The sequence below is a fragment of the Chamaea fasciata genome, unplaced genomic scaffold (assembly GCF_029207755.1).
Source record: "Chamaea fasciata isolate MVZ Bird 193981 ecotype frontalis unplaced genomic scaffold, bChaFas1.0.hap1 SCAF_2, whole genome shotgun sequence".
Lineage (NCBI taxonomy): Eukaryota > Metazoa > Chordata > Aves > Passeriformes > Sylviidae > Chamaea > Chamaea fasciata.
In genome coordinates, this window is record NW_027094087.1 from 88064564 (window position 1) to 88086131 (window position 21568).

Consider the following 21568-nt stretch of genomic DNA (forward strand, 5'->3'; position numbering starts at 1 on the left):
GGGATGCGTAGGAAAATGTGGAGGCATGCAGCTGTCTTTGTGCAGCTGACAAATAGCTTTGAATAAGGTTGTTCTTACAGGTAGCTGACAACTCAGATCCAGTCTTAATGGAACTCTGGGTATGTTTCAGGTAGGGAAGAAATGAAATCCAGTGGGTGCTCTTTTCCACCCTGCTGAGTAATGCCTGATACTGGACTGTGCTGAGCTGGGATCTTCCTGGGAACAAAGGGGGAGGGAAGACTTAAAGGCAGTTTTGTGCTGCCTGCACAAATTGTGAACAAAGGCTTGCTAAAGACAGTACCCTCTTACTGATGGCAGATTTCCTTGCTGGGTTGCATTACTTACTGAATTATTTCTTAATTTTCTACTAAATAAAGATGGACAGTTTTGTTTAAATGCAGAAAACTTAGGTATGTGATATTAGTATGAGGATGCAGAACTACTGCAGAAGGAAAATACATTTTTGGAATCCTGCTGGGGTTTTTTTTCAGATCAGAATTTGGAATGCCACATGTGGGCATATAAAAGCATACTTTTATAATGCTATATGCAAAAATTAAACATTTTATAAATAAGCTTCTGTTAATATGTATCCATATAACATTTTATATACATTCTGAGGAAGAGAATGTAATACATTATGACTAGAATTTATTATCAAGATGTTGCCATATTTTAGTGGCTCTAAAACCAAAAAAAGTCATTATGACTTCCCTTGTTTTTAAAAGAGGGTTTCCCCTATATGGCATTCTCATTTTGCTCTTGCCTTTTTCTTGCTTATTTTACAAGAATTTAATGGAAAAAATGAGTAAGAATTACATGACATAATTTACTGAGGATAATGTTTTAATATTTTGTTGCAGAAGGACTCCATGAAAGATGACAGAAGAAGTTATTGTTATTGCGAAGTGGGATTACACTGCACAGCAGGACCAAGAACTTGACATCAAGAAAAATGAGCGTCTTTGGCTATTAGATGATTCTAAGACATGGTGGAGGGTAAGAAACGCAGCCAACAAAACAGGATATGTGCCATCAAATTATGTGGAGCGAAAAAACAGCTTGAAGAAAGGTTCTCTGGTTAAAAATCTAAAAGACACATTGGGTAAGTCCTTTTGTATTTTGGAATAAATTTAGTAGACTTGATGAGTTTCAGGTTGGGAATGTACTGTGGATATAAATATTTTAAAGCATGCATGTTTGGATTGTCCTTATGCTTAGTTTGAGGTGACATGATGGGTAGATGATTGAGGGAGGGAGAGACAGAGCAAGTGGATGTGGGTGGAGAATCATGTGTAAAAATCTGTAATGTGTTTTCTTGCATCACATCCAGAAAAAAAGATGTTACTCTTGTTCCAGTTTGTTAGAGGTTGTCTATTTTCAGTGCCTGAAGAACTGTAAGTTTCATACACATATCAACTGCTGAATCCTTTCCTTTCATGCCAACTCCTCTCACTTGAAAGATGATGAATGTAAACTGGATTGTTCAGCATAGGTATCACAGCCAAAGCTAAATCACTTTATGAATGGGATTTTGCAGTGTGGCGATGTACAAAACCAGGGGTTAAGTTTCTGTGGTGAGATGTTCTGTTGACTTTCAAGTCCTGAAATACATATTCTATTTTATACCTGCACATAAAGTCTTCACATCAGTATCTCATACATATAAAATAATCTAGCTTTGAAAAATTTTGTGTGTATTTTAAAGAAATCTGTTTGAAAGTCAAGTGATACGTTGTTTTTTCCTCTTTGACTTTTAAAGACTGATTAAAAAGGGCTTTGCATACAGCTATAAAAGGTTATACCCATAGTGATAAGTTGTTGTTTTATGCCAGGAAAACGTACTAGTGGTATTTTAGGATGTTATGAATAAAAAAGAAACAGGCGCATTGAAAGTGTTTTGAGGGATTTTCTTTTGCTTCTGTTTTGGATTTTTGCCTGTGTTTTATGAAATCCTACATAGTCCTACAATTTGTTCTGTTGCAGACTGCTGTACAAAATGACTCTTCAGTAGAAGAATTTGGATTTGGGATTGGACTTAGTAGAAAGTTAAAAGGTTCACTTAAAAATAACATGGCAATGGCTTATGTGGGATTATACTGTGCCAAAGTTGTTTCTAACAGGTTTTGTTTCTTAGTCACTCCCTCATTACCATGTCTTCCTCTGCTGAGTTGCCACAAAGTGCGTGGTAACTGGGGACTAGAGGATGGGTGACAGGCAAACAAGTTTATCATAAAATTTACCATGGTAGTGTTTAGTACCACAGTCCTTTCTACAGATACTCTTGGAATATACTGATTACAGTGCCAGGAAATGTGATTATCCCTTTTCAAAGATTTGTGTGGTTAAAAACAAAGTCTCAGTTGTAACATTAAGCTTCTTTTATATAGATTTATGTTTATAATATAAATTTAATGTATGTATTTTGTCTGAAAGGTACCTTAGGAAAGGATTGTAATTGTTGTAATAATATTTCAAGTGTTCATGTAAAATGTGGGCAATATTTGCATGATGTAAGCACATTTTTATTTATGTCCAGCAGAAATCTATTTTAAGTGAAGGGAATGGAGGTGTGTCCTAGCCCGTGTCCTAGCCCATTTTCAGTCTTAACTAAACTGCATGGTGCAGGGTGCTTCCCTTCACTCTGGTGGTAAATGATGAAAAGGTGTGAGAAAAAAGCTTGGTGGTTTCATGGCTGAACCATCCCTAGGTGTCACATCTTCCAAGCCTCAGCCCTTTGCATACACCTGCATGGGTTTTTAAGTTCTGAAGCACTCTTACGACAAGTTACCTGTTCCCTGTTCCCTTTTTAATGGTTTTCTCTGTGTGTTCAGCTGAGGTGGGAAGTGCCTTATGATGGAGTCTGGATTTTTGTGTGCTGTGACCACGTTTACCTGGTGAGCAGCCAGAATGTAAAGCACCTCTCAAGCTCTTTTAAGCTCATACATCCTGTGACAGTGAGAAACTGCCTGAGGCATACGTAACTCACAAATGGATTCAGAATATTCTTAACAGCCACCCAAAAGAGCTGGTGCTGAAGAGTATTCTTTTCTATTAGTTTAGGTGCTGTGGACTTCTTACCTTAATGAAACATGTATGTGCTGTGCACCACGTATCTGTACAACTTTTTTACCTTTCCTGAATCAGAGTTCTCAACTAAACTATAGTCTTTAAGCCTTTCTTGTCTTGCTGTACAGTAATTTCCCATTCAGAACAAGCAGACCATGTGTCCTTCCTTAGAGGATCTATTGTTTTGAGAGGCCATCCTCCTTTTTAAACAAAGGCTTGCAAATTGCAAGACTGATGCTTCATCTAGTGAAACAGCTTTTGAAAGTTTTGCTTTGCCCAGTGGAGCAAGTTCTTAAGTTCGCTTTATTCAAATATGTCTAGTGTATTGTCATGCCTGCCTCTTCAAGGAAGACAAGAAAATTCTCATTAAAATACCTCCTAACCCAGCACAGTTGGGAATGGTGGTCATGAGTATTAGTCCTTAAACCAAATCTGTTTCCAACTTTTATCTTGAAGCTACTGCCAAAATACCAGGTACTGAACTTAAAAAAAACCCAACAGAGTGTCACTTAATAGTCTGTCAGTAATTAATCATGAATCTTGTGAAATTTTAGGATGAAAACAGCAGACTCATGTGTGCTTCCAGTGATATACCTGCACCTCCCTTTCATACTTGTGTTGCTCAAGCAAATGGTTGTTCCCGTGGAGATGCACTTTTTCCTGCCTCTTTCTTAATAGATTACATTTCCTTGTGTTAAAAAAACAATTCATCTGAAAGCATCATTATCATGCATATGTCATGTGTTGTCTGTGTGATTACCTGTACTATCTGCCACTCTTGTGCTTATCCACGGTAATTACCGGTGCTTGATTTATGTTTTTATATTCAATAAATATGAAAAGTGCCAGCCATAGTTCAAATTGTGGCAGACCCCATAGGAGCTGTAACTATTTAATTAATAGTTCCCCTCATTTGCTGTTGAAGATGCATCATCTGAATAGTTGTTCATCTCTGGCAGTCTGTGTTCCAATGAAATTTTATGCCACCAGTTATGTTGGTGTCTTGTACACGTAAACCAAATACGCCAGAAAAGTTTACTATCTTTTTGAAGTTGCTTTTATCAGGAAAACTTATACTCTCATCACAGAATTAAGTCATGCCTGTTTGATGCTAAAAACTAATTTTCCCGGAACTGTTGACTGTCATTAATTATATCTCAACCCTTGAATATTTTATTAATAGAGTCCTATCATCTTTACTGTTTTTTTGGCCCACAGTTGGTGGAAGGTTAATGGACATATGGGTACCTAGAATAGGCAGCTTGATGTTTTAAAATATCAGCCCAATTTTAGCAATGTCTTAAGGCTTCTTGAATTTCCATTTTATTTTGGCATTTTTTGAAAAAAAAATCAAATAAAATGTGTTCAGAGACAGCTCTCCTAAATGTGTTGGGTGCTTATTAAAATGCTCATTAACGCTTGTTTAGCATATGTTCGTTAAATCAGTTCCTTGTTGACTGTAAAACAGCTCACCCAAAATGTCAAATGACCCCCAGTAATTTCTGAAGAGATACTTTAGAATCATCCTATGCCATTTTACAAAACAGTACCCTTTTCTACACCATTCACTTTGCCTTTGCCTTTTTAAGGGCTTGCTCTATTCTACTGTATCGTCTTTTAGTCCTTATATCAGGGAATTTTCCATAACTTTTAACTCACCTTAAATTACTTGGAGAAACTTATGAGTCTTGCAATTCTTCAACTGATGGATGTCTGGTTTTGTCATTTTTCTGTTGGATATATACTACTTGTGCCTTCTTAAATCTCTTTCTTGAGTGAGGTCTAATGAATACTCAGCTACAATAGCCTAGTTTTAATTATGGAAATATAGTGTATAGGCCACCTATTGAGTATTTTAAATGATTCATCTTCTCATTCCCTTTTTTGTCTTAGCTGAGTGATACTGCAAGTAAAAAGTTAATGGTAATTTGGCTGTTTCAAATTGCTGTCTTCTGTTTGCTCATATTGAATGAAATCTGGTAATTACTACTATTCTTAAGGCAAAAGCCAGCTTCCATGCCTGTGATTAAAATTTCATCTTCATTCATTATAACAAAGTTTAAAATAGTTTCCTTTCTTTTGCAGGGAGGGTATTTTCTATACATTTTGCGTGTCTTAGTAAGCAAGATACCTCCAGCATGCATCTTTTAAACTGTAATTTTCTGTAATATAATTCTTCCCATGTGCTGGGGGGGTGGAAAGGAATTCCCATATCCATTTGGTTGGAGTGGGTGTTTGCCAGCACCACCCCCAGAGATGCCTCTGAGTGCAACTCCGCGGGTTTCCCCTTCTGCAGCAAAGATGATCTATGCCTGCTGGCTCATCTTTGTCATGCCAAACAGAAACCTTATCTGAAGGAAGCCAAAATAACTGAGAAGTCAGTTGTTTGTGTACTCAAAATAAAACTTCTACATTTTTTCCATCCCTTTGCAAGTCATTTTCCTGGCAGCAGCACAACTCCCCAGGCAGCAGCGTGCCATGAGTGACTGAAGCGTGTGATCCAGCAGCAGGGTGCCATTTTCATGGGAATTCATGATTTTCTGAATGTTGCTGCTTTTGCTTCACAACCAGCACTGCATATAGGCTTTTCTTAGAGGTTTCTGGTCTTGTTCTCCTTGGTGAACAACTAGATAAGAAACCTTGAGGACATTTTTACTCTTGGTGTCGGTTTTTGAACAAATGCCCCGCAAAAGAAAAAGGTTTAACAAAATATGTATTGAAAAGGAGATTGGACACCAAGAATACAGGACAGGAGTTTACAAATCTGTAGGAGCAATAGAAATGGATGAGTTTTGGTGGTATGGCAAGTAACAGTAACCTTGATAACATTTCTCAGACATGTTTGGGTTGCATGAGAGACTTTTTAAATGGCTCCTTTGTTAAGCTTCTGTAAGTCTGCAAAACTTTTCAGTAACTTTTTAGTTTTAATTCACTCAGTATGCCAGATTCATAAAGTAAGAATTGCCAAGGGAGATGTAATGTAGAGAAGCCAGTTCTTGCTTGCATCAGTATTCCAAAGCAGGTAATTTCAGAAGTGTTATGAGCATCCAGTATTTCCTGTGTTTGTCAAGCCCTGTGGTGTATGTCTACCTGGGTCAGAGCAGTCCCTGAATGCGATATATGCTGATGCTTCCAGGAATCAACAGTTTTATCTCTCTCTCCTCTCCCCAGTTTTTTTATGAAAATGCTGGGTTTTTTTCAAATTAATAACTTAATGTAACATACAACTTCTCCATTTGAGAGCTACTTAGTGCCACTTTCTCATTGCTCGTTTGGAAATTGACTGGGAAGTTAACCCTTTTTTTCTTTGCAGTCACTGCCTAGTAAGAAGCAGAAATGAGGAATTGATCATTCTTTAATGCAATATTTTTTAGTAATGGAAAACTGTCCCTCTTTACTGTTGGTTAAGCGGCTTGGTGTACTTCCTTTTTACATACAAATATTTCAATTCAGATTTAAACAATTGCCATCATAGTTCTGTATGACATGGTTATGAAATCTTTCTCCATAAGTCATCAACCTTTAAGTTCTGGGGGGTGTGTTATTGGCTTTTTTGTTTGTTTGTTTTGTTTTGGTTTTGTTTTGAGGACTTTTTAATTTTAAAAATATCTTAGTGATCCAATTTTGGTATGATATGGTGGCAGATTTAATTCTGTAAGGTGGTATTTTGACATTTATCAGATTGCTTCTAAATCTTAAGTTTTGAAATTTGATTACTAACGTCTTTTACTGGTGAAAGTTACTTATATGACTCTGACATTGTGGGTTTTAGCTGACTATTTTCCAGTTCTTCCACACTAATTTTTAAAAGGGTAATCATAAGAAGTATGCACAGTATTTTTGGCACAGTCAGAGCACTATATTGAGTCTTCAGTACTCTTTGCTTGATGAATTTGCTTGTTTATCAGTGACCTGTCTGAGCCTCATCTGCACGATCACAGAAAACACATTAAATCAGTAATAGAACCAAGTACCAGTTTGAAAATATTTCTGTTAGTTCTTAATTAGTTATTTCTAATTCTAGTCTTCTCTGGATACCATAAGGGTATAAAATTTGCTACAGAAGGGAAGAATGGTGGAAATAAAAATAATTAGGGTATCGCTGTATAATAAGTATATTGTTGTATAGCACAGCCTCTTAAGCCTTATAGCCCATGTTAATAAAAACAGGTCTATCTTACAAGACAAACAGAAGTTCTTTTAATCTCTTTAGAACTTCAATTTCCCAATGTTTCTGGCCTTGCTTGTTACAAACCTGTAAGAAATGCTAGTCTTTCCATTCAAAAACCAGCATTTAATAAAGTTGATTTTAAAAATACCTAACTTCCTGAAGTATATAGCTGCTTGTCAAATTATTTATCACATATAAAAATTCCTAAGAAGGAATTATATGGAGGTTTTTTTGGCCAAACATCTCTAGCTGAAATTAGTGATAAAATCAATCCCCTCATGGAAATTCAGCACAAATGAAGTATTTTTTCTGTGTCACTTATTGTTGCTTTGAAGCTTTCTAGCTTGTCAGAAAATGTGTGCATGACAGTAGTGGCATGTCTTTTGTGCTTTTTGGAGGACTGAATGAAGAAATTTAAGTTCAAATTTAGGGAGAGGAACTAGAGGAAGCGTTTATATACAGCACAAAGTCTTGCTCAGTTTCCTGGAATCCTAGAATAGCTCATTTCATGGTTGAATTTGGTCAACAGAAGCACTTTCTCTGCTGTGCTTCATCCTGCTTTGTAGTTGCATTGGTCAAAGTAAGCACGTTTGTTTGTGTGACAGTGTGGCAACGGTGGTGACTCTTCACCAGTGATGAAATTGAGGAGAACATGGTTTTGTGGTAGTGAGAGCAGCAATAGGAACTTCTTTTCGGTGTGGTGTCTTTAGTTTCGGGGGAAAAATAAGCTGGAACAATTGCATTTCATCCATGTTCACAGTAATAATAGATGATTGTGGTTACACAGATTGCTGAGAAAGGAGGAATGGGTGACGTTCACAATGATTTCAAACACAGGGAAGAGATTTCTTCCATTCCCATCTAGAGCACATGAGTTAGGTGTTGGCAGTGCTGATGCCACTGGAGTGGAGGCAGATGATTAGTATAATATGTTATTGAAATCCTTTGGTACTTTCTGGAAATATATCTGCCTCACAATCATCATTAAAACCTAGATTTAGTTAAAGTAACCATTTTTACTTTATTGATGATCTTTGAAAATATGGAGACATAATGGCAGTAGTTTTGCATATGAAAAATTACATAAGAACATACTGATGTCAGGGTAGGGTCTGCCTTCTCACTATCAATTAGATACATAATTGCAAAAAAAGTACTAATTTTGAATTACTGTTATTATAAAATGTTAAAATATTTATCTAGAATGTGAAACAAACTCCGGACTTTATGGTTTTGGACCTGTTGTACACTTGCAAACATTTAAATAATTCTAATATGCATATCAACTATGTCCACTGAAAGTAGCATTAAAGGAATCCAAGTCTCTGCTTGGTGGAACTAAAATCAGACTTTCTAAAAAATACCGTGTTGTAATTTCTAAAGAAACATCTGGTTGAGAAGGAAAAAGTCTGAAGTTGCAGAGCAGACTGATGCAAAACAAACAAACAAACAAAACCGCAACAAAAATCCCCAATGAAAATGAAACACAGACTTCATTCCTTTTAAAGAGCTGAAAGCAAAGTATTTCGGTGAATATTCCGGAGAACTCATGGTACAGAACAATGCTTCCTTCATTGCTTAATAAGAGCTTCTCTGCTGGATGTATGTATGTACGAGGCCCTTTACCTGCTCCAAAGTGGAAAGTCAAAAGCAGTGGCGAATGCAGAACCTGAAGCTTGTTGCAGTGCTAGTTTGAAATGGTTCCAGAAGTTTGCTTTTTTTCAGTTTACAGTTGTATAGTATTCTGTTGAAATTTTGGCTTTATTGGGGTAGGTCATTTAAAGAATGCGCTGCTTCAAGAATTTAAAACAAATATGTAATGGAAACCATGATGTGTGCTACCTTTCAGCAGATTTTCCTACTGTGATGGTTGCAGTAAAATATTGCAAGGCTGAAGGAATAAAGAAATCCTCCTATTTTTAATCTATACTGAATAAATAAATTTGTTCATTGTATTAGAGATTTTATCTAATAGGTATACTTTTTCCCCCTTTCCCATGCAGAATGTCTGTGTGTGCTTGGAGGTACATTGACATTTACAGATCAAAGAATGAGCCTTTATTTTATTCATAATTATGTGTGAAAAGATAAAAGGATCACGTTAACTCAGTGTGGCTGTGTGTATTGATGTCTTTGGTATTATTTCCCTCAGTTGTCATCTTGGAGTATCCTTGGTTTTGCCCCTCTCTGAGCCAGTTATATTTCAACCTGTAATGTCTGGCCTTAGAGCAAGCCCAAAAATTAGCTCCCAAGGTAGTTTCACAGCTCACTGTTGAAAGAGTGACTCCACTGCCGGTAGCTCTTCCTACGCACCCTGTTCCAGCTGTGGAGGCAATCTTTTTCTTTCTTAGCATTAAAAGTTTGTGTCTGAACCCTCAACTCTTTTGATGTTTCATTTTTTACATAGAAAAAATACTTTAATCATTCTGCTAATTATGTCTCTTCTTCTGAACCAGTGAAAATAGATTATGTTTTTTTTCCTGGTACTGTCTTGCACTGGATTCCTTGCATAGTGTTCCCTTCTTTCTTCCTTTCCCTCAGGTTCCTGGGAGAGCTGAAGTTGACTGAGGCAGCAGAACTGGGGCTGTAGTGTGGGTCACTGCAGTGCACCCATCTGCCTGGTTTGGGCTTTTTCCATAAGCACACATTTATTGGGGTACATGTATTTGTGTGCTCTGCATGCTGTCATCCCCTTTGGCCTAGCACATGAAGCTGGTAGCAGAGAGAAGAAACAGATGACAGTAGCTGAGGTATTAGAGGTATTGTGGACCTTGTTGGTGTGTGGGGCTGGGTCACTGTTCTAAAGACCCAACTAAGGTAGCTGGCAAAAATCAGTAGCCTCTGTATGTACTCTGGGGGACATCATTTTCCAAGGAATGACAGTGACTCAAAGGACACAGATTTTTCAGTACATAGGTGGCAGTGGCTGTTCTTTCTCCCACCTTAGAATCATTGGGGAGTTCTTTTCCTTCAGATGTGGATATTTCCTTCAATGTGCAACCTTAAGTAATTCTTTTGGTATTACTGGATGGATTTTTTTTTTTTTTTTTTGTGGCTTTGGGCTGTCTTGAGGTTTAATATTCCAGGGTATTTTTAAGTATTAATTTGTTTCTTTTTATCTACTCGTTTCCACTTGGGTTCCATTGCTTTCTGTTTCTCAGGTTTTTCAAAGACCTGAACAATAGGTGGCTATTCTGTGACATATTCTCCTACCATACAAACAGAATTTGTAAATTAGCATTCACGCCAAACGAAACTGGGCTTTGTCTTAGAATATGTAAGGAAAGGTTTCCTTCCATTTTCAGAGTCTCAGAAGTGTTTTGTTTTGTGGAGTCTTTCCCTAAAACAGGAATTGACATGCGTGGAGTGTATGTAGACATAAAGCACAAAGCTGCGGTGCTGGAGAGAATGCCCCCCTCCGTTGTTTTAAGGGGAAAAGTTCCAGCACAGATGGCTTTTTTTGAGAGTTGCTTCAGTGGTGAATGTGATTATTTACTGACATATATTTTTGTGGTCTCAGCAAGTTCTTTTGGATGGACACCTTTCTTAATGGCTGGTCAGCTTGGACGGATAGACTTTTAAGGGTGCTCTTTCTAATAGATGACTATTTGTAGCTGTATTTTGCACTGGAAGTTGATTAGGCTTTAGACTGTCTAAATTGTATGCAATCATTGCCATCACTCCTGTTTGCAGTCTTTGAGTTTTTTTAAATAAAAGGAAATAGAAAATGAAAGAAAAAAGAAAGGAAAAATGTATTTTGATGTGATGGAAGTGTCATTCTTCTTGTATATGGGCTCTACCGGTTTACTAACCAACCTAGATATTTTTTAAGTTTTTCATTCAGGAAATTGTTCTCCAGAACAGGAGATAATGTATTACTTTACTATTACTCTATAGTTACTGCGTTTAAACCTACAGAAGAAATTGTTCTGGTTTGAGTGTGAGTCCTGGGGTTTTGTGTTTTGGCTGTGAGGACTAAACCTCAGAGGAGATGGACTGTTTTGTTAAGTGAGCCATTTCATCCTGTTACTTCCCCTTCAGAGACAGAGGGGCCTGATTCTGTGTATGTAATTGCAAATAACCTGAGAGACCCTGATTAATGAAACTGCGTGCATTTAAATTCAGAGAGGAAGTTAGGTGCAGGAAAGATGATGCTTAGTTTGCTTTCCCCTTTTGGAGTTTGCAAACTGCAAAAAAACCGCAGTATCAATGACAGGCTTCTAACGATTTTTGAGGTTTCTAAGGAGAAAATGTAATAAATATCTTGTGTTTTCTTGTAACACTTATTTAATGTTGGAAAACACTAGTGTAGTGTAACACTGGCATTCTGGCCATATGGTAGAATTACTAAGGCTTTATGCCGTGTTTGGTATGGGTCAACTGGAGTAAAACACAGTAAGGTCAAAGGATTGTCGTACTTTCAGGAGGGACTGTCTTGAACTTTTTGATGCTGAGATACTTCCCTTTATCAGTATTTGGATCATTGTCTTCTTAAGCATTTCTTTGAGTTAAGGGGCTGTATAATTGGTGCTTTGTAGTTTCTCTGTTCAGGTTTGGGCTTGTTGATCCAAACTTCAGTCTCCATCTGTAGCATCTATTACATCTTTGCTTTTCAGATATAGAACTGAGAGTAATTTGAGCATACAAGAAGTGAAATGACTAAGTTAGAACTATAGTTACATGTGTTTAAAATAGAATAATTCTATCTTGGTTATTTGGAAAGGTCTTTAAATTGGAGGGTTGTCATCTTGCATTCAGTATAGTCTACTTTGTACTTGCGAGTTTTTTTTTTTCCCCCAGTTTCTTTTTAATTGAGTGGGTTAGTGTTGGGAAGTCAAATTTGTATCCTAAGCTGTCCTGTGCACCACTTTTACTTCATATAAATGTGAGGTAGCTAAATATAAATCATCTTTTCACCAAGTGCTGGAAGGGGAGCAGGAAGATAAGCTGTAATATACTTCCTGAGGGACAGGAGTATGCATTGAGGTAGACAGTTTGGAGCATCTCATTCATATTAGTGATTTCTTTGTCAATATCCTCTGTTAGTGTTTGTGAAGGAGGCAAAACAGTGTAGCTTTTCTTCTCTACATCAAGGGAACAGAAAGCAATGGGAAGTCCTACATGGCTACTGTGCCCTCTCCCCACACTTTATAGATATGTTCTTAGAATTATAGGGCTGCCTTAGATTTAAGGTATTTCTGGATATCAGGACATCTTTCAGCATCAAGATAACGTAATTTATAAGGTTAAAAATCAGGGGGAAATATTTTTATTTGTGTTTGAAAGCAGTGACTGCATATTTAAAGCAAGCATGTTTCAGTTTAAATATGTAGAGAGAAATTGGAATGGTAGGTCTTGAGAAACCCCATTCATTTTATATGCCTTCTATTTTCCTGTTATATAGAGGATTTAAAATCCCAAGACCATTTAAATTTGCCTAGTGAGTCTACTTAATTTTGCCACCAGGGTAAGAACATACATGAGGCAGTTTATGGAATCCTCCAGATCATGCGTTCCTCTCTGGCCACATGTGTCCCTATATTACATATTTATAATTTTAACCTTTTGCTCTAAAATGTTCTGGGTAGAGAAAACTCTGATACTGGAATTTGAGTGTACCTTTCCTAATCACAAATAGGCATGTGTAGCAGAGTGTAAATTACAGAAATTAATGCCGTAGTTGTTTTTAATGTAGTTGTTGAGTTGATTTCTTTACAGAAGCCTCCAGACCAAATAGTTTGATGCATGGAAAACTTTGACACTGCTTTTTCCTGTATTTGAAAAGCAGTGATAAAGTAGCCTGGCTGTTGAAATGTCAGAGTTTCACTTTGACATTTAGAGAAGAGTTTCCATTTTCTGATTTGTTCTAGTGTGGCTTTTTTTTGATATTCAGCTTCTTAGAGGAGATACAAAAAGTCATTAATTGAGCTGTAAAGCTTCGTTTCTGTATCACAAATGCAGTTGAAGATTTCTGGAATTTATAGCAGTGTCCTTTAAAGAGTGCCATTGATGGATATGTTGCTTCTAAAACACTAACTATCCCATATGGATCTTAGCCTTTGAACGTTTTCTTGGAAACTGTACATGTAGGTGGAGAGGGAGAAGAAGTGGGAGGTTGCAGTCTGAAAATGTGCAGAAATGTTTGGTTTTTCTTTCTGTGTAACAGAAGAAACTTTGGTATGCTGAATTCCTTAGTAATAAAGAAGCAAAGACAAGTTAATTTGAAATTATGAAAGTAATAATAAATGACACAGAACTACATGAATGTCTGATTTGAATATTCCAGCTGACAAGAAGTTGTGTTTAGCTCTGTACTGAGTGGATGAATTACTTAATTTACATTGCATTATGGTGAGGTTTTTTTCTGAAGAATTTTCCTGAGAAGTTAATTGCTTGCCTCTTAGTACAATTTTTAGTTTATTTAAAAACAGACACTGTACACTTTGCACTCGTATTAAATGTATTCATTAATATACAATATAATTCATTGTCGTAATATTTAGAGATGAATAACTTATTTGTTAAACAAGAAAAGATCATTGTTTTTAGCTGCATCTGCACAAAGTCAGATGAAATTGCAATTTTGTTAGAATACTCAAGGAAAATAATTTTAGGTATCTTAAGGGAAAATTGGCTAAAATGTTGAAGAAATACTACTTCTAAACAAAAATGAACTTTTAGAGATTTGCTTGTTTCTGTTGCATCTAACAGAAAATACTGGATTGGTAAACTGAATGAAAATTTCTGGTTGCCTTGTCTTTGAAGATTTTTAAAACAAGGAGAGCTGTTGTGTAAAATTTGATTGAATGTTTACGGAAACTGAAACATATCTCAATTTCAGCTGAAATTTATTTCTTAACTTTTTATGTAACTGAAATTAGCAGCAATTATTTTAATTTTTTTTCCTCTCGGTATTTGTATTGGAAGTTCTCCTAGTTAATTTGTTTGACTTCCTCAAATTTATCAGCCTCAAACTTGTTTATCTTGAATCTTTCAGCTCTTAAATGGAAGTCGATGTTTTAAAATATAATAAGGTTAAATTTTTCAGCACTCGGGAGTGCTTTGTTTCAGTTTGAATTGTAATGGGGTTATTTTTAAGGAATAAAACCCATTGCTATAAAAAAATGGTTAAAATGAAAGTATTTCCATTAAAATTGTACTGTATTTATGTTCTTTGTGTGACTTCTGTGATTTTATGGGGTTCTTTGGGGGTTTTTTATAACCATAAAGCAAGTGGTACTGTTAAAAGCATTTTACTCTAGAGGAAGGGTGCCTAAATTAAAATGCATTAAAATTAGTATGAAAAATTTCACAAATAATTGCTTTGTTGTTTGGGGAGTTTTTTGTTGTTGGGTGGTTTTTTGGGGGTTTGTTTGTTTGTTTTTTGTTGTTTTTTTTGTTTGCTTTGTTTGTTTTGGGATTTTTGTTTGTTTTGGTTTTTTTGTTTTTGTTTGGGTTTTTTTAATTCAGAGAGTAATGGTCAGTAATATTTTTAAAAAATTTAGTTACTGGGTAATTCACATTTCCCATGAAGGATCTTTTTTTAAATTCTTTTTCTTCCCATAAGTAAATTTTCAAATATTCATGTTAAGTTTAAAACCCATGCTTTGACAGCCTGTGTGAGAGTTGTGGGTGTACATGTGTCCTTTTTAGCTCTAGTATAACTTTCTGTGTTTTGGTTAGGTGATACAGCATGTTTTCATTTTTTAATTGAGAAAAAAGCTTGTTATATTTGTAAATAGACTATGAAAGAGAGTACCTGTTGGTATTTGATGCAATATTAATTCAAGATATCTCTTTGGTACCTCTTATCTTGCTCAAGTTACTTTTTTGCCAATTTACAGCTTTGTAGTAATATACAATAACTGATCAAAGACTAATTTCAAACATAAAGGTTTGAATACATTATAGAAAAATTAGTTCTGACTTATGATAAAAAAATCTATTAAGATATGTTAATATGGCAGGAGATGAAAATGTACAAATAGTTGGCTTTCTAATTGCCATGGGGAGAACTAACAGCTTTACTCAGCAGCATCCGTTTTTATATTTCCAGCTGCATATTTAGGCTTAAAATTGGCTTCTCCAGCATTGATACAGGATATTTGAAGAACAACATTTAATGGAACTCTAGTCCCTTAAAGAGGAAGTAGTTTTCAAAACGCAGTTGTATTGAGACACTTTTGTTGGTTTTGCAGTGTATTCTGTAGTTTAAAGGTCACTTTTGGAGGAGAGTGTCCTTCCTTAATTGTTATTGATATTTGAATACGAAGCTATTGGAGGATTCTTAAGGAGTTGTATCTATTGTATTTAGTAGTATTTGGTCTTGCCAACAGTGTCTCAGAAATTGTAATTTGGTCTGAATAATGTTTTTTGTATATGGAAGAGGGGAAAATAGAAAAGACAGTAATATCAAATCAAGAGACAATAATAGTAAATCAACTTTGAAAAAAGTCAGCTATCAAATCAACTTAAAATTGGTTCAAAAAAGAAATGCAAGTGTATTTAGTCTAAAGTTGAGCTACGTACAAGATTTTAAAAATTTAGGGAATAGTCTTGGGAAGGGGATGCTAGAGAATTTGACTGCAAATACCTTTAATGTTTGGTTCATGTTATTCTTAAGCAGAACCTAACTGTGAGTAGGATAAGTCTGTGGAGATATTTTTTCATCTCTGGGGATGATCAAATGCAGTTAAAATACAAAATGTGGTCATTCATCAGTTTCAGACAAGGCTACCAGCTTGCAGGAAGATGGAATGACTTGTCGAATAAAACATCGTAAAATTACAAAGTTGTCTGTTTTGTAAATAGTCTTTTTCTAGTAAAGGTATTGTGGAATATTAAACCATAATTAGCAAATTGAATACAAGCTTATACTAGTGGCAAAAAATCCCTTTCTCTGCAAGTGTTATGTATGTGTTTGATAAGGTATGTTTTAAGGTAATGTTTTAAATATAGCTAAACTTGTTTGTCCTATGAACCAATTTTCATAGAGGTTGTAGCTCTGCAGCCTTGTTTCAACGCCATCACTGAAGGCAGAAGAGAGAGGAGTCCTTTTGTTTTTAGCAGGAGAAGGCTGCGCAGCTGGGGCCTCTGTGCTGACAGCAGCCAAGCTTCAGCCGAGGAGTGTGGCCAGCAGGGCGAGAGACACATGTAGGGGTAGGGGAACTGGCATTGTCCCAGCATCGGGCCAGAGGAGAACACCCAGAGGGAAATTCCACCACTTTGAGCTTTGGGGCTTAGGGGAGCGCAAGACATTTCCTAGGGAAGTCTAAGGAGGATGAGGTGGGAAGGCTGGAAATGCGATGGGGAGAGGGAGTTGGAGGTGGAAGCTCAAGGACCTTAGAGATACAATGGAAAGGCTGTCTCAGGGACAAGCTGGTAATGAAGGGGTGCTTGCACAATGGAAACTTAAGTGACAGGAAGCAAATTCATAGGAAACTGGTCTTCAGCCTGCTGCTTAAAAAACAAGCTATTCCTTAGAGCCACAGCTGAGCTAGGAAAGGAAGGGCAGCACGTAGTGATGCGACAAGCACGTTTCTGAGTTTCCCTAGGACTAACCATGGGGCCAGAGGATTTCTTTCACTGCTGAGAGAAGGAGGATTTATAGTGGATCCTTCTCCTGGGAAATGTTCCTAACCAGTTGGTTCTTTTTCTTTTTTTTTTTGTCTCAGTAATATAGCCTAAGAATTATACCAGCTTACATCACTCAGCAATGTATTCATATGAGTAAAAATGAAGTAACTGGGTTACTTGTAGACTGTGAATAGTGTTACTTCCTACAAATTGCAGTAACAAAACAGGCTCTCTGCTGCTTTGCAATGCTTCTTTTCCTTCCACACTTTTCTTCTCAATTTAAAGCTAAACTCTTGCTTTAGATTACTCCTTATGACAACTCTTTTTGTTACAGATGAACTGTAACCAATGAGTCAGAATAAGAAAAGTACAGTTGTAGTAGATAGGTAGATAGATTAGTAGATAGGTTTTCATTAGAACAAAGAAAATAAAACATGCTAAAACTATGATGGGAATTGCAAGTATGTTCAACTTCTGTACATGTGACTCCCTAAGTGCTTGAATGTTTTGTTTTCCATTAAATCCTTTCTATGGGCTTCATTCCATTTGGACATAATAGGGATCCCCTTACAAAGAGTGTTAAGTGAACATCTCTGTTCGTAGAATGGTGGTGTTTACTCTTCTAGAGTCGACTCATGTAGACTGTACTTTTTTTAAAGGAGTTGTGTTTTTTGTTACAGATGCATATACAAAGTTTATAATTGTCCTAACTTTATTCTGGCTTAGCTGTGATGAGCCATCCCACTAAACTGTATTTTTAGACTTTCCTAAGGAAATGAAGCTTACACTAGTCATGCTGTCACAGTCAGCTGTCATAGTCCGTCCATCTGTCCATCCTTGATAACTCAGCCAATTTTAGGGGATCTTGACAGACTGGCAGAGATAAACTAGTTTTTTCCAAGTCTGTGCCTGGGAGAGTCATTGCTGTTTCTCTCGTTGGAGAAGAAGGCAGAGCAACTCCAGCTCTTTGCTCAGTCCAGGTAGGGCTGAAAGGCAGTGGGGTAACCAGGAACTGTACTTGGCTGGCCAGCCCAACAAAGGCGGGGAGGAGGGCAGCACCAATGGGAGATGGAGTATGCTTTGGAGGCATTTTGGAGATGGCAACGGGGAAAGAGAGGTATGAGAAGGACCTGGGGCTGTGATAGCAGTCATACAGTAGGGGGTCTTACTGTGAATCCTGCAGGAGATACAGGAGGAAGAGGAGGAATAGCTCAGCAGGAGGTATAAAGAGGAAAACAGGAACAGATTTCCTTCATTCTGCTCAATGAACAACTTGTTTCCTCTTCAGTCGTGGACACAGTTATGAATGTTGCAGCCTCACATAAAAAATGATTCTTAGATAATGTGCATGCCCTTTGCTGTGCCTGACTGCAGATAGGTCTTTGCATAGTTTGTTCCTTGGGTCAAACCAACTGGAAAGCCTTTGGTGTACATTGCTGCTATTGCAAAAGGTTAATCATTACCATGCTGTCAGCCTTAAAAAGTTCGTTCATGAAATGTTAAGCTTAAACTGAAGAACTCCAGTAGTCTTTATTGATAGAATTTAGAAACTTTACTATGTTTCTTTTGGAGTTTTTTCCCCCCAGATTTATAATGATTTGTGTTTAATGGGCATGATAGGAAGCAACATTTGAAATGTCAGATGCACCGTTGGAAAGTCTGTTGAAAAAGACGGAATTTTTGAAACTCCAAATGAAAGAAAGTGCTTGAATGATAACTTTTTCCTAAATATTTAGATACCTTTATCAGATTTCAGAGGAGTTTTTTGAGAAATTTTGGGTATTTACCTGTTTGTCAACAGTTTTTTCTCTAGATACTTAAGGTTATAGCATTTCCTTGTCACACTATATCCTGAATTCTCAGTTATCTCTGTGCTCTGAGTTTCAACTGGTTAGGCCAGCTACTTCACCATCTACTGCTTTTTTCATTAGTTCTTTTGCTGTAATTCCAAGAAGTGAACTGTGTATCTTCATTAGTGAGCCCATAAAAGCCTAAGTTTTTAATCTGAAAGGTTCAGTCTCACTGGAGGGCTTTATGTAGAGTGAATCTATTGAAATACAGTTGCTTGTTTTCCATGAATTTATAACAAGTAATTTCCCCCCTTTCTTAACAGAACAACCCTTAAGTTGTGTTTGTTTATATCACTGTAATTTAATGCTCGTTAGTTCTGAAACATCCTTGTCTTTTTCGTTAAAAATGATCTCTAAACTGCTGAAAATTTCCAGTCTTGGCAGAGATCAGAGCCTGCCCAGCTTCTGATTAGTACTCGCTTGTACACTCTTTTCCTGTGATTGTCTCCCCTAGTACAATAAGCTGCCTCCCTCATTTTGCCTGAAAGTGCAGCCACTGGCTCCTGGCTGAAGTGATGTACTTAGAATGACATTAGGATGTAGCAGGCTCCAGCAGGAAACAAGGCCCTGCTGGGGAAGGTCAGGAAACACTTTAGGATCATCAGAATTTTCTGCAGTCTTCTGAGACCATAGACCATGTATTAATTAATGTGTTTAACCCTTCTAGACAGTAATCCCTGCATGGCTGTGTGTGCACTGTTAGTCTGTGCTGTACAGATAACTCTGCAATAAGCATGAAGTTTTGTGGTGAACAAACAGCTTTGCTGAAGATGCCCATTGTATATGCAAGTACATATATATCTAAATATATTAAAACATACTTTAGCAGTGGCTGGACTGAATAGGCTTGAATTGTTAAAAATGAAATAGCATACATTTCCTTATTTCAGATTATTTGAGGAAGCAAAAACAAAGTACCTTTATTTATATTCCTTCCATTAAGTATTGCATAATCAGCATGTGTGCTCTTGTGTCTCAACTAAATCTCTCATCTGCCACCCAGGCTCTAGGAGTACGGAGAAAAGTACTAATGCTCCTATTGCTGTGACAGTTTTGCTTTCTGTCCCTTGCATGACATTTTGGGTGCTGCTTGGTTGTGCTGTACTGAGATGTAATCTTTTGTTTTTCAGAAGTTTTATAAGTGAATTTCACCAGAGAGTGCTACTTGTTCACTTTATTATTTTGTTTATATATAAGCTTAAGCAGGGATTGCTACAAAAGTTTGAAAACTACACCAAGTGTGTTGTGCAGTTTTCCTATATTTAAACAGACACATTAGTATGGTTTCTGTAATAAAAAAAAAAGTCATGTGTTCAATGTTATTGTTGTTTCTTCTGTACGTTGTATTTAACACTATAATTAAAGCCATGACAGGGCATCAGAATTTACAGATTATAGGGAAACATATGCAAATGGTCTTCCTCATCATCAGGTTTCTGCTGTTAAAGTACATAATGAAATGTAGGTGAAGGAAGTGTGGGTTTCAGAAGGGGGATTGCAGTTGGAAGGAATTGCAATTGTGCCAAAGCAAAGAGAGCAATACAATCTGCAGAGAAACTTTAGGTTTTATTTCTGTGCTTGTTAATTTTTGTAGGTTGTCTTTCACTTTTTGTTTGAGCCAAATTGAAGTCGTCTCAAAAATTAAAAGGCATGGTCATTTGGCTGGAATTTAAAGATACATAACAGCAAGCTCAAGAAACATTTCAGTGATTAGCTGTTCTCCTAGTGAAGAAATTACTGTGTTTAAGTGTGTTTAGACTCTGCTACTTCTGAGAAGAGAATAGAAATCATTATAACACAAATTGCTCTTTGCCTAATGGTGCATCAGCTGGACATTAACGAGAATCTCTTAAAGGTGTTGCTATTTCCTGACTATGTAGTGTTACAGTAGAGATCTCCATTTAGCAGTGTTGTTGAAGTGAAGGAGGGTACAGCATGTCACCACATCCAGCTTTTCCAGTCTGGGGACAAGCATTCCAAGTGACCACTTTACATTTCTGTCTTTAACAGGCTTGGGAAAAACCAAGAGAAAGACGAGCGCGAGAGACGCCTCCCCCACTCCCAGCACAGACGCAGAATACCCTTCCAACGGCAGCAGTGCTGACCGGATTTACGATCTTAACATTCCCGCCTACGTGAAGTTTGCCTACCTTGCCGAGAGGGAGGATGAGCTGTCCCTCGTTAAAGGGTCCCGAGTGATTGTCATGGAGAAGTGCAGCGATGGCTGGTGGAGAGGCAGCTACAACGGACAGATCGGCTGGTTCCCTTCGAACTATGTGGTAGAGGAGGTTGAGGAGGCAACTGCAGATTCACCCAGCTTTCTCAGCTTAAGGAAAGGCGCTTCCATGAGTAATGGCCAGGGCACCAAAGTACTCCACATCGTTCAGACACTGTACCCATTCAGCTCGGTCACAGAAGAAGAGCTCAATTTTGAAAAAGGGGAAACGATGGAAGTCATTGAAAAGCCAGAAAATGACCCAGAATGGTGGAAATGTAAAAATTCCAGAGGTCAAATTGGTCTTGTTCCTAAAAACTATGTAGTAATCATTAGTGATGGTCCTTCCATGAACACTTCCCATCCACCTCAGATAAGCTACACGGGACCATCTTCTACCGGACGATTTGCTGGAAGAGAGTGGTATTACGGAAACGTTACCCGGCACCAAGCAGAGTGTGCCCTGAACGAAAGGGGAGTGGAAGGAGATTTCCTTGTTAGAGATAGTGAATCTTCGGTAAGTGGTGCTCGGCCTGCAGGTTTGTAACCCCCCATTCATGGGTTAGCAAGCACGGCACTTAACAGAGTCCTTATCTTTTCACCCTTAAAGAAGCTAGCAGGGCTTCAGCATTACCAACCAATACCCTCCCTGCTTGTGAGAATTGGTCTGTCAGTGAAATGCAGTGA

The 21568-nt window shown here is 37.3% G+C and overlaps 1 protein-coding gene across 2 annotated transcripts in view; it reads left to right on the forward strand.

Moving 5' to 3' along the window:
• The window catches only part of NCK2 (NCK adaptor protein 2), an 84584-nt gene that overhangs the window by 52513 nt on the left and 10503 nt on the right, over nucleotides 1–21568 (forward strand). For both annotated transcript variants that reach the window (XM_066176668.1, XM_066176669.1), the window contains 2 exons: nucleotides 864–1105; nucleotides 20677–21398. In XM_066176668.1, coding sequence (XP_066032765.1) covers nucleotides 880–1105; nucleotides 20677–21398 — 948 coding nt within the window. In that variant the 5' untranslated portion in view covers nucleotides 864–879. The remainder of the gene's footprint in view (nucleotides 1–863; nucleotides 1106–20676; nucleotides 21399–21568) is intronic.